We start from the raw sequence: 18,434 nt of genomic DNA, 5'->3' as shown, positions 1-18,434 counted from the left end.
AAGTTTTAGTATGCTTTGCTTTTGTTTTCATTCACCTCTAAGGGCTTTCTAATTTCCCTTCTGATTTCTTCTTTGACCCATTGGTTATTTAACGGTATGTTGTTTAATTTCTTTGTACTTATGAATTTTCCAGTATTCCTTCTGTCATTGATTTCTTTTTTTTATTTTTTTAATATGAAATTTATTGTCAAACTGGTTTCCATACAACACCCAGTGCTCATCCCAACATGTGCCCTCCTCAGTGCCCATCACCCACTTTCCCCTCCCTCCCACCCCCCTGTCATTGATTTCTTTTTTTTTTTAATGGTTTTTTATTTTTGAGACAGAGAGAGACAGAGCATGAGCAGGGGAGGGGAAGAGAGAGAGGGAGACACAGAATCTGAAGCAGGCTCCAGGCTCTGAGCTGTCAGCACAGAGCCCGACGCGCGGCTCGAACTCACAGACCGTGAGATCATGACCTGAGCTGAAGTCGGATGCTCAACCGACTGAGCCACCCAGGTGCCCCCTGTCATTGATTTCTAACTTCATTTCACCATGGTTGGAGAAAATGATTTGTATGATATATATTTTTCCTATCTATTTTCTATCTATCGAGACTTGTTTAATGGCCTAGTATATGATGCATCCTCAAGAAGGTCCCACATGCACTTGAGATGAACGTTGGGTGCTGCTGTTGGATATAGTCTCTGCATATCTGTTCAATCTAATTGGTGACCATGTTGTCCAAGCCCTTACTTATCTTTCTTCCACATGGTCTCTCCATTGTGGAAAGTGGGGTGTTGAAATCTCCAACCACTACATCTTGTGGAACTATTTCTCCCTTCAATTCTGCCACTTTTTGTCTCATACACTTTGCAAGTCTGTTATTAGGTCTGTAAATGCCTGTTATTGTTATATGTTTTTGCTGGATTGAAACTCTTATTAATATATAACGTCCTTCCTTGTCTCTTGTAATTTTTTCAAAAGATTTTATTTTTAACCATTCTCTACAAGCAACATGGGGCTTGAACTCACAACCCAAGGTCAAGAGTCGAATGCTCCACTGAATTTATGGTCTATTTTGTCTAATATTGGTATGCCCACGGCACTTCTCTCCTGGTTACTATTTACATCAAATGTCTTCTTCCAGCCTTTCACTTTCAATCTGTTTGGGTCTTTGAATCTAAAATAAGTCTCTTGTAGACAGCATATAGTGGAATTGTGAGTTTTTAAACTCCATCCTGCCAGACTCTGTCTTCTGAATGGAGACTTCAATCCGTTGGCATTTAAAGTTATTACTGATAAGGAAGAATTTATTGCTGCCAATTTGCTATTTGTTTTCTACATGAGTTATAGCCTTTGGTTGCCCCTCATTTCCTCCATTACTGCTTGCTTTGCATTTAGTTGATTTTTTGTAGTGAAACATTTTGATTCTTTTATTATTTCCTACTGTGTAAATTTTATCGATATTTCTTTCGTGGTTACTGTGGGGATTACATTTAACATCCTAAAGCTATAACAATGTAATTTGAATTTACACTAACTTCACTTCAATAGCACACAAAAGCTCTATTCCTGTGATGCTCTGTCCCCTCTTTCTGTTATCAGTGTCACAGATTACGTCTCTCACGTTGTGTGCTCAACAACAGAGTTTACTCAATTTTATGCCTTTGTCATTACATAGAAAATGTAAAGTGGAGATATACACTAAAATTGCAATAATACTAATTTTTATAATAGCCCCTGTATTTACTGTATTGGAGATCTTAATCTCTTCATAAGGCTTCAAGTTACTGTCTAGCTTCATTTCAACCTGAAGAACCCTTTAACGTTTCTTGCAGGACAGGTCTAGTGGCAAAAACAAAAACAAAAACAAAAGCAAAAAAATCCTCCAGCTTTTGTTTGTCTATCTGTGAATGTCTTGATTCCTCCCTCATTTCTGCAGTTCAGTTTTGCTGGATGTTGAATTCCCAGTTGACAGTACTTTGAATATACCAACCCACTGCCTTCTAGCATCCAAGGTTTCTGATGAGAAATCAGGTGAAATCTTATTGAGGGTCCCTTGTATGTGACAAGTCACTTCTGCCTTGTTGCCCTTAAGATTCTCTGTCACTTGACAACTTGATTATAATGTTCAACACTATGGGTCTCTTTTGAGTTTATCCTACTTGTTTGTTGACCTTCTTGGATTTGCAGATTCATGAATTTCACCAAATTTGGGAAGTTTTCAGCCATTATTTCTTCAAATATTCTTTCTGTTGTTCCTCTCCTCCTTCTGGGGATTCCCACAATGTGTATATTCATCCACTTGATGGTACCCCACAGATTCCTAAAATGCTGTTTATTTTCTTCCTTCTGTTTTTCTTTCTGTTGAGATTCACTCATCTCAATGATCAGATCTTCAAGTGTTCGGATTCTTTCTTCAGCTTGTTCAAATCTGCTTTTGAACACTTATAGTGTATATTTTACTTCATTTATTGTACTCTTCCACTCCAGAATTTATTTTTGGTCTGCTTTTATATTTTCTATCTACTGATATTTACATTTTGTCCATACATTTCTCCCCTATATTTATTTCTGTCTTCCTTCAGCTCTTTGAGCATCTTTAAGACAATTGTTTTAAAGTCTTTCTATACTAAATTCAACATATGAACTTCCTCAGGTACATTTTCTGTCCATTTAATTTGTTTCTTTGAAGGACCCATTCTTTCCTATTTCGTCATATGCCTTGTGATTTTTTGTTGTTGAAAGATGGATATTTGAATCTTATAATGTGGTCAATCTGTAAATCAAATTCTCCATCTTCCACAAAATTTTCTGAGTTTTTGTTTATTTGTTTGTTTGTTATTGTTGTAGAGTGTTTCTGTGCTGGAAATCAGTCTAAGGTAAAAGCTAATGTTTTCTCAATTCTTTTCTGAACCTGCCTTTTCCCCTTAGTCCCTTAGTGTGAGTTAATAGGAGATAGATAGATAGATAGATAGATATAAAATGGTCTTTGTCCCTGGTTCCTGGCACAGAGCCCCCCAAATCCTTGTAATTTCTTAAGTGATGAGAATGCTAAGAACATCTTTTGTTCTAATATTCGTATTTGATCCCATCCTTGACACAAGACTCCTGAAACCTTTGTAAATTTCTCTTTTTTTAAGTTTTATTTGTTTTAAGAGAAAGAGAGAGGGAGTGCAAGCAGGGGAGGGGCAGAGAGAGAGGGAGGAGAGAATCCCAAACAGACTCCACACCATCAGTGCAGAGCCCGACACAGGGCTTGAACCCACAAACCATGAGATGATGATCTGAGCTGAAGCCAAGAGTTGGATGCTCAACCAATTGAGCCACCCAGGCACCCCAAATCTTTGTAAATTTTCAAGTGATGAGAATACTAGAGGAATCTTTTGTCCTATTGAAGTGATTCTGAAAGTGCTCTTGTATGACTCCTGGATGGGGACCAGTAACCAAAAAGACCAAGCCATGATTAGAAGCTTGGAATTTTCAGCCACAGCCCTCATCCTTCAGAGGATGGACAACAATTGGGCTCGAGTGCTAGAAACAGGCTTAATAACTGACGATGCCCATGTGAGGAAGTCTCCATAAAATACCAAAAGTATGGGGTTCAGAGAGCTTCTAGGTTGGTGAACATATCCACAGCAGAAGAATAATGCACCCTGACCCCCCAGGGATGGGAGCTCCTGTGCTTGGGACTCTCCCATACCCCACCCTATGTATCTTTTCATCTGGCTCTTCATCTGTAACCTTTATCTTTTCCTTTAATAAGCTGGTGAATATAAGTAATCATTTCCCTGGGTTCTGTGAGTTACTCTAGCAAATTAATTAAACCCAAGGAAGGGATCATTGGGCCCTCTGATCTGCCACCAGTTGGTCAGAAGCATAAATGAGAGCCTGGCCTTGCAAATGGGATCTGAAGTGTCTGTGTGGGCACAGGGGACAGTCTTGTGAGGCTGAGTCCTAAACCTATGGGATCTGATGTCATCTGCAGGTAGATAGTTTTGGAATGAGTTAAATTGTCGGATACCCAGCTGGCGTCAAATTGTTCAATGTGGTGTATAACCTCCATACATTTGGTGACCAGAAACGTCATAAGCAAAGGTTTTTGTGTAAGTGGTAAAAGAGAAACACGGGGAAGAGAATGACAATTAGAAAGAATGGGGATTTCCCCTACTCCAGAGGTGGAAAACTGAATGTTTCCCTTTACGCCTGGGTTTACCTTCTAAATTCCACCATATGTAGGGTTATTTTTGAATGCCCAAAACAAGTGATAACTCCTTTAAATCTCTTGGGAGCTGAATCAGTTGGTGGGGAATGAAAAAATGGCATAGCTTCCATGCCTTCCCCTCAGTAGCCTGAAGCAGCAATGCATACTCAGAACACAGAACTCCAATATTATTTGAAAGACAAGGTCCTTCTTGCCCACTTTGGCTCTAGCAAGTCATGTCAGAAATGTGGGCTGCTGTCCCCACATTTGTCTGCCATGGGGCCGAGAGTGGGTGGGAAAAGAGTAGTTGCCACCATACTGATGGCTGAAATCAATAGAAATTAACTGCCATTTATCAGCTAAGCTGTTTCCTGGAAATGACAAATATTCAAATGAACTCCACAGTTACAACATAGTCACTTCAGACGGTTTCTACCAGTATAATTGTTGTCCAGTTGGAGAGAGCCATTCCTGCTACTTTCTTATCCACTATTTTCCCTAACATCACTCATGATTTATATTGTAAAGTTTATTTATTTATTTTGAGGGGGACAGAGAGAGAGAAGCCCTGTAGTAGGCCTTGCTGTCAGCACAGAGCCCAACGCAGGCCTTGATCTCATAACTGTGAGATCATGACCTGAGCCCAAATCAAGAGTCAGATGCTTAACTGACTGAACCACCCAGACACCCCTCATGATTTATATTTTTAAAGGATAACTCTGGCTACCATATTGAATGTGGGCTATGTGGTACCGAGGACAGAAGTACAGACACCATTTAAATTGACTGAAGTAATTCAGATGAGAGATCATGGTGACTTGAACGAGAGTGGTAAAAGGGAGACACTCAGAAGTTTCATAGTCTGGGTGTATTTTGAAGGTAAAGGCAAAAGATTTCCAAATAGGTTGAATGTGGCAAGAGAAAGAGGGAGACAACGGGGTGAAGGTTGACTTCAAGATTTTTTACTGAAACAATTGGAGAGACGAGGCTGCCATCAACTAAGACGGAGGGCAGTTTCAGCAGCCAGCCTGAGATGTCTGTATGACATGATATGAGCCTGAAGTGCAAGAGAGAAGTCTGAGCTAGAAATATAAATTTGTGAGTAATCACACATAGGTGGAATTTAAAACCATGAGATGAGACAGCATCACCAAGGAAGTGAGTGTAAGTGGAAAAGCCAACAAAGGATAGAGCCCTGAGGTGCTGAACACTGAGAGGTGGGGGAAAGAGAAGGAATCACTAAAAGAAGCCAAGAGTGACCAGTGAGGCAGAAAAACTATCAGGAGAGTGTCATGTCTTAAAAAGAAAAACCTGGGGCGCCTGGGTGGCTCAGTAGGTTGAGCGTCCGACTTCGGCTCAGGTCACGATCTCGCGGTCCGTGAGTTCGAGCCCCGCGTCGGGCTCTGGGCTGATGGCTCAGAGCCTGGAGCCTGCTTCCGATTCTGTGTCTCCCTCTCTCTCTGCCCCTCCCCCATTCATGCTTTGTCTCTCTCTGTCTCAAAAATAAATAAACGTTAAAAAAAAATTTAAAAAAAAAAAAAAAGAAAAAAAGAAAAACCTGAAGACATTTTTCATGGAGAAGACAGTGAGCATCCCTCTGAAGTGCTTCTGATTAGTATGATAAGGACGAAAACTTGACCGTAGGATGGCACTAGGTAGAGTCCGTTGGTGAGGTTAACAAGGGTAGTTTTGGTTGAGCACTGGGAATAAAAGCCTCATTGGGGTGGATTTACAAGAACGTGGGAGGAGAAGGATTACAGACAGAGGGCACAGACAATAATTTTGAGGAAGTTTGCTACAAAAGAAAGCAAAAAATTGGGCAGTAGGTTGTAGGGAAGTGTGTCAAGTGCCAGTGTTTTTGAAGGGGAAAAATAACAGTTTATGGGAGAAACAATGGTTACGTATGTTCAGCAGTTGAGGATAATCCAGGAGAGACAGTACAATCGATGCTATAAAGAGAGAAGGAAGAATGACCCCGGGGAAGGTACCCTTGAGCAGGTGAGTGGCGACCGGATTCAGTGCACAGGTTGAAGGCTTGGCTCTTGACAGGAGCTTGGAAAGTTCGTTTATGTCACAGGAACACAGGCTGGATCTTGGGAGCAGATGCTAGTGATGGAAGCCTGGAGAATTTCTCTCCAGGTTGCTCATGTTTTCTTACTAAAGAGGGGAGCAAAGTCATAAGCTGAGAGTGATGATGGAGACAGAGCCAAGGTGAGTGAAGACAAGCATGGAAGAGTTGGTTGGGAGACTGGGGAATGGGAGAGGAGGTTGAATAAGGTTGAAATGGGGGTGGAATGGGAGAGGAGGTTGAATAAGGTTGAAATGGGGGTGGAATGGGAGAGGAGGTTGAATAAGGTTGAAATGGGGGTGGAATGGGAGAGGAGGTTGAATAAGGTTGAAATGGGGGTGGAATGGGAGAGGAGGTTGAATAAGGTTGAAATGGGGGTGGAATGGGAGAGGAGGTTGAATAAGGTTGAAATGGGGGTGGAATGGGAGAGGAGGTTGAATAAGGTTGAAATGGGGGTGGAATGGGAGAGGAGGTTGAATAAGGTTGAAATGGGGGTGGAATGGGAGAGGAGGTTGAATAAGGTTGAAATGGGGGTGGAATGGGAGAGGAGGTTGAATAAGGTTGAAATGGGGGTGGAATGGGAGAGGAGGTTGAATAAGGTTGAAATGGGGGTGGAATGGGAGAGGAGGTTGAATAAGGTTGAAATGGGGGTGGAATGGGAGAGGAGGTTGAATAAGGTTGAAATGGGGGTGGAATGGGAGAGGAGGTTGAATAAGGTTGAAATGGGGGTGGAATGGGAGAGGAGGTTGAATAAGGTTGAAATGGGGGTGGAATGGGAGAGGAGGTTGAATAAGGTTGAAATGGGGGTGGAATGGGAGAGGAGGTTGAATAAGGTTGAAATGGGGGTGGAATGGGAGAGGAGGTTGAATAAGGTTGAAATGGGGGTGGAATGGGAGAGGAGGTTGAATAAGGTTGAAATGGGGGTGGAATGGGAGAGGAGGTTGAATAAGGTTGAAATGGGGGTTGAATGGGAGAGGAGGTTGAATAAGGTTGAAATGGGGGTGGAATGGGAGAGGAGGTTGAATAAGGTTGAAATGGGGGTGGAATGGGAGAGGAGGTTGAATAAGGTTGAAATGGGGGTGGAATGGGAGAGGAGGTTGAATAAGGTTGAAATGGGGGTTGAATGGGAGAGGAGGTTGAATAAGGTTGAAATGGGGGTGGAATGGGAGAGGAGGTTGAATAAGGTTGAAATGGGGGTGGAATGGGAGAGGAGGTTGAATAAGGTTGAAATGGGGGTGGAATGGGAGAGGAGGTTGAATAAGGTTGAAATGGGGGTGGAATGGGAGAGGAGGTTGAATAAGGTTGAAATGGGGGTTGAATGGGAGAGGAGGTTGAATAAGGTTGAAATGGGGGTGGAATGGGAGAGGAGGTTGAATAAGGTTGAAATGGGGGTGGAATGGGAGAGGAGGTTAAATAAGGTTGAAATGGGGGTTGAATGGGAGAGGAGGTTGAATAAGGTTGAAATGGGGGTGGAATGGGAGAGGAGGTTGAATAAGGTTGAAATGGGGGTGGAATGGGAGAGGAGGTTGAATAAGGTTGAAATGGGGGTTGAATGGGAGAGGAGGTTGAATAAGGTTGAAATGGGGGTGGAATGGGAGAGGAGGTTGAATAAGGTTGAAATGGGGGTTGAATGGGAGAGGAGGTCGAAAAGCATACTGCAGACAAACAAACAAACGAACCCGTACTACAATGGCCAGATGGGATTAAGGTTCATTTTCAGTGCATGTTAAAAGATTTTTAAAAAGACCATAAGCATCCTTTTCTCCAGTCACATTCGGTTGTGCGAAGGGTTGGGTCCAATCCACATTGGGGTTTTTGTCAAGTGAGTGCAGTGAAGCAAGAGTGGGTTGGGGATTGAGCATGTGGGCGAGGGGGTGCTTATAAGGAACATAAATTTAAGTTGATTGAGTAGGAGAGAGAGGACAGGAAAGGGGTAAGGGACAGTGGAAGATGGCAGAACAACAGAGCAGAAGTACTTGAGGCAAAGGATTATTGGAAGTACTCTCTTAGAGGAATGAGCTACAAAGACAGGAGGGATTATGAAGGATTTACAATCATGAAAAATGACAAGGTAGAGATGCCCCTAGGAGCATGTGACCCTGGGAGGGTGAAGACCGAGTTCATCAGGGAAGATAGGGCTCTCTTTTCTTTTCCCACCAGCATAGAGCTTGGGACAAGTAGGCATTCGATAATCATCAGTTGAACGAATGGGGGGTGACTACCAACTGGCCTCCACAGCAGTTCTGATGTGTTTCCTACCTTCTCTGTTCCATCCCATTTGCTCTTAGCCCCAGATTGCTCGGGCACAATTTGTCTCAGATTGATGAGAATTAGCACAGGTGACCCTTGGCACAACTATGACACCAAAATTCCTAACAGTGGCTCTTACCTCTCTTTCAGTGCATATTTAACATCTTCTTATTCAGAGACTTCCAGGGACCTGGGTGGTCCCACTGTTTCCCGTTGCTGCATCACCTCCAACCCCCGAAACCTGCTCTGGGAATAGAATAATATTGCCTGTTTATACCTCAGAATGGATAAGTAAATGTTTCCTCTCTTGGGAGGACACATTTAAGTTATTTTTCATGTTAATTTATTTATTTTGAGAGAGAGAGAGAGAGAGAGAGAGAGAGAGAGCATGGGCAGGGAGGGCAGAGATAGAGGGAGAGAGAGAATCCTAAATAAGCTTTATGTGTCAGGACAGAGTCCAACGCGAGTCTCGATCTCATGAACTGTGAGATCATGACCCGAGCTGAAATCAAGAGTCAGACACTTAATCGACTGAGCCACCCAGGCACCCCTGGAAGGACACATTAAAAAAAATTTTTTTTAATGTTTGTTTATTTTTGAGAGAGAGACAGAGACAGTGTAAGGAGGGGAGGGGCAGAGAGAGAGGGAGACACGGAATCGGAAGCAGGCTCTAGGCTCTGAGCTGTCAGCACAGAGCCCGACGCGGGGCTCGAACCCACGAGCTGTGAGATCATGAGCCGAAGTCGGATGCTTAACTGATTAAGCCACCCAGGCGCCCCTGGGAAGACACATTTTAATGGGGCAAGGGAATAAAGGATTTGGCCTCTGTGAAAACTTTGCAGATGTCAGGAAAGTAGACCACAGGGTCTGGGGTCAGGAGAACTCATGTTCTTGAAATCAGACCTTTGCCCTGGGTGGGCTGTGGGTGGGGGGAGTAGCATTGGATCAGTGGGAAAATCTCACCATAGACCTGTTTATTTCACTTTTTTTTTTCTTTGTTCTGAAAGCACAGGCTGCAGTCCTGACGTGGCAGTCCCAAAGCGTGGGTAAGTTTCCCCACTCAGGGAGGAGAGGGTGTGGGTGGCTCAGTGAGGCCTTTAATTGCTATTTTAATTAACTTTATGGAGGTATAATTTATATACTATATCCATTTAGCTTTATTGAGGTATATTTTGGAAACTGTATACACCTTTCAAGCATGAAGTTCAGTATGTTTTGGAAGTAATGTGCCAATCAAGATACAGAATATTGCTATCACCCCAGAAATTCCTCTGTGCTCCTGTGCAATCAGTTGCCCCCTAGCCCCTACCCAGGAAACCATGGTTCTGTTTTCTGACACCACAGATGAATGTTGCTTGTTATGAAGCCTAATATAAATGCAGTCCTACACGGTGCCCTCTTTGAGGTCTGGCTTCTTTTGCTCATACTTTTGCTTATTATTTTCCACTGCTGATTAATATCCCATTGAATGGGCATACCACAATTTATTTACCTATTCACCCAATGATGGCCATTTGTGTTGCTGGGTTTTTTTTTAATTAATCAGCAGTTATTTTAAAATGTTCTTTTAATGTTTTTTTTTTTTTTGAGAGAGAGAGAGAGAAAGAGAAAGAGAGTGTGCGTGCAGGAGAAGAGAGAGAGACAGAGAATCCCAAGCAGGCTCCATGCCAGCCTCGCAGAGACCGACACGGGGCTCAAACTCATAAACCGGGAGATCATGACCTGAGCCGAAATCAAGACTCGGATGCTCACCCATTTGAGCCACCCAGGAGCCCGATTTGCAATCAGCAGTTACCAAGCTTCATTAAGCACCAGGCGATGAGCTAGGTGGGGGGGCCCCCGACCACCACCATCCCGCACAGCTAGAAAGAAAAATAAAGTCAAAGAACTTTTAACATTTTTCTTTGGTATGCTTTATACATTGCCTGGATCCCCCTTTCCATTGTCTATGCTGATGAGCTCAGGCAGACGACAGAATAAGTGGTCAAACAGCCAGGGAGGTATGACGGAAACTCTGGGACCACCACTGGAGACTGGGCTTGCCTGCTTGCTGTGGGGTTTTGTCTGCCTGTTCTGAACACTTGGGTTTGTGCTGGCGATTTTTACATCATGCATTAACATGGTTGCCCCAGTGTTCAGCTGGAACGAGGCTGCTCAGAAGTTCTTGATCTGCCGGCTGACCCACCGGCTAAACTAGTTGGGGATCCACTAGTTCATAGAAAGCCCAGCTGTACAGAGACCACCAGGCATGGGGTCCCACTTGCCTGGGACTCCAGCCACATTACCCCTGTCTGATAAGAGCACCGTGAGCCACTTGGTTGTCACTTTGGAGAACAACAGAACTTGAGGTAACTACATCAGAGCAACGCTGAACACACATTTAAATTCTTCAATCCTTGTAAAAAAAAGGGGGGGGGCGCCTGGGTGGCTCAGTCGGTTGAGCGTCCGACTTCGGCTCAAGTCATGATCTCACGGTCTGTGAGTTCGAGCCCCGCATCGGGCTCTGTGCTGACAGCTCAGAGCCTGGAGCCTGCTTCCGATCCTGGGTCTCCCTCTCTCTCTGCCCCTCCCCCGCTCTCACTTTGTCTCACTCTGTCTCTCAAAAATAAATAAATGTAAAAAAAAAAAAATTCTCCAATCCAATTATACGCACTGGAAAAGTAAAGCCAAACCCCGCATTTCTTGAACAACACGGTCCCAAAGGCAAGTTAACCATTTCAACCAGTGCTCGAGAGAAAAAAACAGCCCGATCCTTGTTCCCAAAGATAAAAGTGCCTGAGTGGAAGACACTTAAGAAGAGACTGTACAGTATTTCCCAAATTGCGTGTTTTGTACTTTATGGGAGACATAAGGGATTTTTAAGGGTCCTATTTAACAGTGCAGGAGTTTCACATCACATGCTGGCTTGACAGGAGATGCCACTCTCCTGAGGGCCCTTCCACTGATAAACAAGCTTACGCTATTATTGTTCTGTCGGACCCTCATGCCCACCCTGTGGGCAAACAGGGCAACTACCGGTGTCCCCTTTTGCAAATGAGGTCGCCGAAACTTAGTAAAGAGCAGCGCTGGGACCAGGGAGAGTAAGCGATGGATCATTGCAAATGCAGCGTGGGATCCTGTCTTTTTTTTTAAGATGCTGACATTTCGTTCATCACGGGCTTTTTGCATTTAACTGACTTTTAAAATATCGTGTTAAAATGTTAACGACCTTGATTACTGAATCTCTTTGCACCGGAAGCTGGTGCCTCAATGACCTTATTCTAGGCCCAGCCCTGCAGGCCGAGAAGATTAGCTTGAATCCTATGAAGTATCCATTTACTACGTGTCAGAAAGGGCTGAATAGCAATAATTTTGTAGGGGTGTCCCTAATGGATGCTTCCAGGAAGGAGTCCTACGCGTCTCTGTGCTACGTGTGACTGTTTTATTTTTGGGCGTGCAAAGGTCCTCAGCCTGGCTGCACATAGATCCAACCATGGGGCTTGTGTTATAACCAGAATCTCAGGCTGGGGGGGTGGGGGGTGGGGAGAAATGGTATGTGTGTTCCCAAAAAACTCCTCCAGTGTGAGCTACTGGGTTACAGCTTCTGGATCAAACTCGGTCTAGACCAGGCTAGAGAGAGAGAGAATACCCTGGATTCCAATTCTGGCGGCCTCACTTTCTAACCACAAGAGTTGAGGCTAGTTGCACGTTGTAGAGAGTGTTGAGTAACACACGTGTTTAGCGCAGTGCTGGGCCCTGAGAAACCCTGGACACCCGTTAATGGTTCGATGCACTGTTACTTGGTGCTGAGGCCCAGAGAAGTGAAAGTCACCCAAGGTCACCCGGCAAGTTCATGAAAGGGTTGGGTTTGTGGCCCAGGTCTTTCTGGCCCCGTATCTACAGCCAAAAGAACCACGTTTGAGATCCACTAAATGCTCCCTCCAAGGATGATGCACTCGGCAACTAGCCCACCGGGAATGAGGGTTACTCCTGGCCAGAGAGGAGCTGACCAGGCAGGGGGAGCAGAAATGAGCAGGTTCCTGTCCCTGGAGGATTGCCCTCCTGCAGGGGAAACCCCCACCCCCACCCCCCGCAGCCTCTACTATCTTCCGTGGCCCAGACTTCTGACTAGAGCTGACAGCTGCTTCCCTTTCCTCGCCTTTAACCTTTCCTGTGCTGGCTTCAGCTCCCCGCACCTCAGCCCCAGCCAGGGACTTCCTGATTACTGAAACCGCAGGCACCACTGGGGACCTCTGCCTTGTGGGCACTGCCAGTAACTCACTTTCCCGAGTTCCTCTCCCGTTTGGCTTTCTGTCACACGCCACAGGCCAGAGAAAGTGACTCGGCGGGGCCCAGCCTCATCTCCGGCCACCTCTCCTCCTCACCTCTCGGGTTCCAAGCAGCCCCAAAGTCTCGTGGCGCCTCGGCCCTGAGGCCTCCCTGCCTGTGCGCTGTACTCACCACCCTTCTGACCTGGGAACCCCCCACCCATCTCGCTCTCCAGGCAAAGCCCCGGTCAGCCCTCGAACCCGGAGCTGATCAGCAAGCTCTCTGGTGGCCCTGCTGCCTCCAGGCCATTCTGTCAGGGGCTTCAGTGACTGCCTCCTTTCACAGCAGTTTTCTGGAATTCGGTTGTATCCACTTTCTCCCCGCATACCGGACTGTGAGCTCCTTTTGAGGCAAAAGCCGTTCCCTTCATCTCCCCGGAAACCAGGAAGCTCACGTCTCTAGCGATCATAGCCATGCCCCCTGAGCACCCACTGCCTGCCAGGTGCCATCCTGGCCGTTATTCACGGTCTCATCCTTTTAGCCAACAGCCAAACGAATATCACCATCCTATTTAGTTTACGATCGAGGAAAGTGAGGCGCTTGGAGCCCGCCTGATGTCCCCGTGGTCATACAGCTCCTCTGCGGAGCAGGTGGAATTCGAACCCGAACACTTGAACTTGTAGGGTCTGTGGCTTCACCACCCGGCTATCCATCCAGGAAGGATGGGGAATGCCTGACAAGAGGGAGCCAAGGAAGGGGTTTCTCCCTTCCAGGAGTCCAGGTCTTACTGGGGCCAGAGCAAGCACACGGGCGGACCCACACAGAGCATGGGAAAATACGAGGGGAAACAGAATCAAAAGCCACAATGTGTGCTACAGAGAAGTGCTTCTCCAGCGTGTATGTACCTCACCCGGAAATCTAGTGAAACTGTAGATTTGGATTCACATGGGGACGGGACCCAAGACTGCATTTCTAACAAGTTCCCAGGTGATGCTGATGCTGCTGGTCCCGGGTCCACACTTTAAGGAGCAAAGATGAACCCTGAAGCCAAAGTAGGCCAAAGGAGGCCAAAGGAGGGAGATTTCAGTGTAAGCTGCGGAGGTCCTGGGACAGTGTCCTGGGTCTGTGATGATGGCGGGGCTCTGGTGGGCGGAGGGAAGGGAGGGAAACATCCTCCTTGGGGTCATCCACCACCCTGCTCTCAGGAGCCTGGAGCGAGGGGTGGTTCCAAGGACCTGTGACTTATGCCCTAAAGCCACCTTGACACCCCCCCCCCCCCTTAACGAGCAGCTGCACGGAGCAGGAGCTCCACATGTGAATAGCCTGTTTTTGAGAAATGTCCCATTCTGATCATGTCAGGAAACATTTTGCAGATTCAGAAGTCAGAGCCAAAGGGAAGTGCCGTGTGTCCTACAATTAGCTGCAGTGGTTAAATAGGAACAATCTTTCCCCCAAGTGGTTCCTCTTGAGGGGAACGTTTCTGCTGGCTGCAGGACTTTTTGGCCATCTATAAAGCTTCACAATGGAAAATAAAGAAATTCTCAAGGAGGACAAGTTCTTGGCTAGCACTGGAGAAAGAGAAACTATCAACCAAACCATGTTCCCTGCTATGGAGACCTTTGAAATCAACGGTAAAGTACTCCTTCCCAGTAATGGCATTCCCTGGTGATGTACTTTTTCTGTTGGCAACATGAGAATGGACAAGGTGATAGGAAGCCTAGGTTTGTACCATAGACTCTCACTAATCCATTTCTGGAATGCTTCAATCTGGAATTCGTAGAATGCGAGTAATAGATGCTGTATCGTTAGCATATAGTTGGGATTGCTTTTTTTAGCTTCGCAATAAATTGTATTCAAATAATTTCCCCAGATTAATGCAGTTACCATACGCTCCTGCTTTTTATTAGCGTCTTATTTGGACACACAGATTGTGCGATGAAATGGCAAAACGAAACAAGAGGGATGAAAAGTTTCCACAAAACTAAAGCCAGTGCCACATAGTTATTTAATGTAATTCCTTGAAAATTCTTCTAGGTGACTTCCATAATAACTGATGTGTTGATCAGGGAGTGCTTTCTGCATTTCGTGTGGGCTAGGCTATGTTTGTAGCTTCATAATTAGTTTGTCTTAGATTCGCTTCAGGTTTTAAAAATTCAGGCAACTCTGTCGTCTTTATTTTCTCCCTCATTGTTATACAGGTGGTGCATTTTTTAAATCTTCTAGACTTTAAAGTCACCAGGGGGTGTTTTCCACAGGGGATCTCTGGTTTTCCATTCCAGAATATCCTTTCGGAATTGCCTTCTGAACTAATGAGTCATTCCCGCTCCCAGTCTTTTCTGGAAGTTGTATGTTCAGAGCAAGCGAAGTTCTGTCCCCTGGCCTGATTTGTCTCTCCCATCCAGCATTTGTTCGTGCGGTCACCGGCTGGGATTTAAGGGGGTACAAAGATGAGGGGTTGGGTGTTCTGCCTTTAGGAATTTGCAGTGTGGTAACAGAGAACGCATGCATGCAAATGCCTTTAATAATTGTTGGCTATTCAGAACTTGGGGGAATGCAGCATTGCTGATATGTGCCTTTTAAGGTACTGAAAATGTGCAAGCAAAGTCAGCTGATCAAACATATTCAGCACCTGCTGGGCACTGTTCTCGGCACCGAGGGAACAAGCAAGAGTAAATGGGGAGTCTTCAGTCACGTTGGTGGTGGCAGGAGGATGGCAGGATGAGGCCACCCGTAAACTATTTCTGAACAATTTGTCATCAGCACAGGACAGATCTATGGACAGATCCAACCTGGTCTCATGTGAAGGTCAGAGGCGGGAACTCTTCTAAAGTTGAAAGAATAAAGGGAATTAGTGACAGAAGATGCTGGCTGGAGCAGGAATAGAGGACCACAAGTTTATGATCTATTCATAGGGGATATTTAGAGAAATACAGATGGTTCCATGAGGTGGGGTCAACATTGAGTGGGGAAGTTCAGAGGGGACTGAGACTAGGACCAATTAATTTAGACTTTGTCCTGAAGGCAATGGGGAGCGTTGAACGTTTGACATTGGGCAAAGAGGCATTGGTTTGCATTTGAGATTACTTGATGTAAACACAGGATGAGCTACAAAGAGTAACTCTGAGGACAGAGAGAAGCATGGCAGCAAGAGACAATAAGAGGCAATGGTTATGAGGAAGGGAAAGAGAGAATGCTCTGGAAAGATATTAGAAGTCACATCAGTAGGACTCTAATGGCGGGGCAACGCAAGTGAGGGGGGAGGCCAGCTTCAAGGAGGGATTCCAGCTTTCTGACTTGGTTTACGGAGGCTGCTAACTAAAATTCTGACCAAAAACTGAACGAACAAACAAAACCCTCCAGCTTCGTTGGAAGGAACATTTTTCTAAATGCATTGACAACTTCCTGTCTTCTCATACAAAGATCGCGGACCATATGGAACTTTCCAGATGAATGCCATTATGAACAGTAATCTCTGTGAGGCTCTGTAACATAGTGACCCCCTCAGGGCTTACTGAAATGAATAAAACTCCTTGCTTCAGCACTAAATGGCTCCACGCATCTTCCTTTCTTTCTTCCTCCCTCGCTCCCTCCCTTTCCTTATGTCTCCTGAAGATGGCTTTCGTTTTCTGAAGAGACTCAACCTACCGCTGGTCTTGCTGCGCAGAAGGCCCACCAAAACCCCCGGTGTTTCCTCGGGGACCAGTACGAGCCTCCCCCTCCCCCTCAACGGCAGAGCGTCTGGCCTTGAACAAGAAACTCTCCCCTTGTCCCCTGTGTCAGTATCCTTCTGGGATGCGCTCCTGTGCACCTTTTGGAAAATTACGGACATTTTCCTTTACTGAGCTTCCTGTCTTTCCCCCAGTGTGTCTGGTTTCTCAAGAAGGAGCTCTGTTAGCACATCAGGAAGCTCTTGCGGTCCGTGGGATGGAATCTGTCTGGACCTCTCACCCGGAGCCCTCCACTATTTCGGGCCTCACGTCTTGCTTCTTGTACGCCTTCCCACCAATTTCTGTCTAAGAACATACTTCTTGACAGTGGAAACCCCCAAACACACGGGTGGAAAAGTTGTTTGTTCTGCTTAGCAGGAAGCACCGTTCCCCCCAGCGGTGGGTCTAGCTGTCTCTTCTTCCTGCTCTAAAAATGATTTTAAATATTCTCCAAATAGACCTGAACACTGGGCGCTGGCGAGATTGCTGTCACTCCAGGTCCTTGTTCTGACTTTGGTTTCTGTCACGTCCCTATTTCTCAGCATCTTTTAGACATCCAGCTCCACCCTTGAGTTCTTTTTTTCCTAGCTTTTTATTATGAAACCATTACAGACTCACAGAAAGTTGCAAAAACATGTGTAGGCAAGTCTCTGTGACCCCCCACCCGGTTTCTCCCTCCCGGTGAGAACATCTTGCGTAGCTACAATATCACAACCGGGAAATGGATATTGGCACAACTTATAGAGCTCAGATTTCATTAGTTTTACATGCATTCGTGTGTGTGTGTGTGTGTGTGTGTGTGTGTGTGTGTGTGTGAATAGTTCTCTATGAGTTTATCCTATGTGCATATTTGTGTAACGATCACCAGCATCAGAATACCGAACTGTTGCATCACAAGACTCTGTGTCATGTTATCTTTATAGCCACACATACATACCCTTCACCGCCCCCCACCGGCGATCCGCGTCCCCTGGCAATCACCAATCGGTTCCCCAATTCTACAGTTTTGCCGTTTAAAGAATGGTGTATAAACGGAATCACACAGTATGTAACTTTTTTAAGATTGGCTTTTTTTCCACCTAGCACGATTCCCTCGAGATCCATCCAAGTTGGTGTTATGTATCAACAGCTCTTTTTATTAAGGGGTGTTTCTCGTGAGTATTATCCCATGATATGAATGTACCGCAGCGTGTTTAACCACGCACCCCTTCAAAGACGTAACACACTGTTGCCAGTGTGCAGCTACTGCGAATACAGCTGCTATGATCATTTACGAAAAAGTTTTTGTGTAAGCCTAAGTTTTCATTTCTCCGGGATAAACACCTCCAAGTGCAGCGGCTGCATTCTAAGTGTGGGTTTGGTTTTTTAAGAAGCGGCGGATCTATTCTTCCAGCGTGGCTGTGTCATGTTACGTTCCCACCTGTGACGTACAGCTGACTCAGTTTCTCTGAGTCCTTGCCGGCAATTGGTATTTTTACTATTTTTATTTTAGCCATTCCGATGGGTGCCTGATTGCGATATCCTATTGTAATTTTGATTTGTGTTTTCCTAACGGCTGCTAATGTCTGCAAATATTCTCTCCCAGTCTGTAACGCGTCTTTTCATCCTCTTAACAGTCTTTTACAAAGCAAAAGTATTTAATTCTATGGGGGAGGCCCTACCTAGCAATTTCCCCTTTTATAGATTTACAGTCTAATTTCCCCTTTTGCAGATTTAGAGATTTATAGATTTACAGATTTACAGATTTACAGTCTAAGCCCTCTTCACCTGGCCTGAGGGCCCACAAGTTTTCTCTTATGTTTAATTCTAAAAGTTTTATAGGGGAGGTGGGTGAGGGGATGGGCTACACGGGTGATAAGTATTAAGGAGGGCACTGTTGGGGATGGGCACTGGGTGTTATATGTAAGTGATGAATCACTAAATTCTACTCCTGTAACCAATACTACACCATACTTGTCGATGTCGAAACATCAAG

The 18,434-nt window shown here is 45.3% G+C and overlaps 1 protein-coding gene across 1 annotated transcript in view; it reads left to right on the top strand.

The window, feature by feature from the left end:
• The first annotated feature begins 14,197 nt into the window (after positions 1-14,197).
• Positions 14,198-18,434, top strand: part of MARCO (macrophage receptor with collagenous structure) — a 40,228-nt gene continuing 35,991 nt past the window's right edge. Inside the window, exon 1 of the mRNA XM_015541598.2 lies at positions 14,198-14,383. Coding sequence (XP_015397084.2) covers positions 14,275-14,383 — 109 coding nt within the window. The 5' untranslated portion in view covers positions 14,198-14,274. The remainder of the gene's footprint in view (positions 14,384-18,434) is intronic.

This window comes from Panthera tigris, chromosome C1, assembly GCF_018350195.1.
Source record: "Panthera tigris isolate Pti1 chromosome C1, P.tigris_Pti1_mat1.1, whole genome shotgun sequence".
Lineage (NCBI taxonomy): Eukaryota > Metazoa > Chordata > Mammalia > Carnivora > Felidae > Panthera > Panthera tigris.
This window is presented reverse-complemented; position numbering and strand designations above follow the sequence as displayed.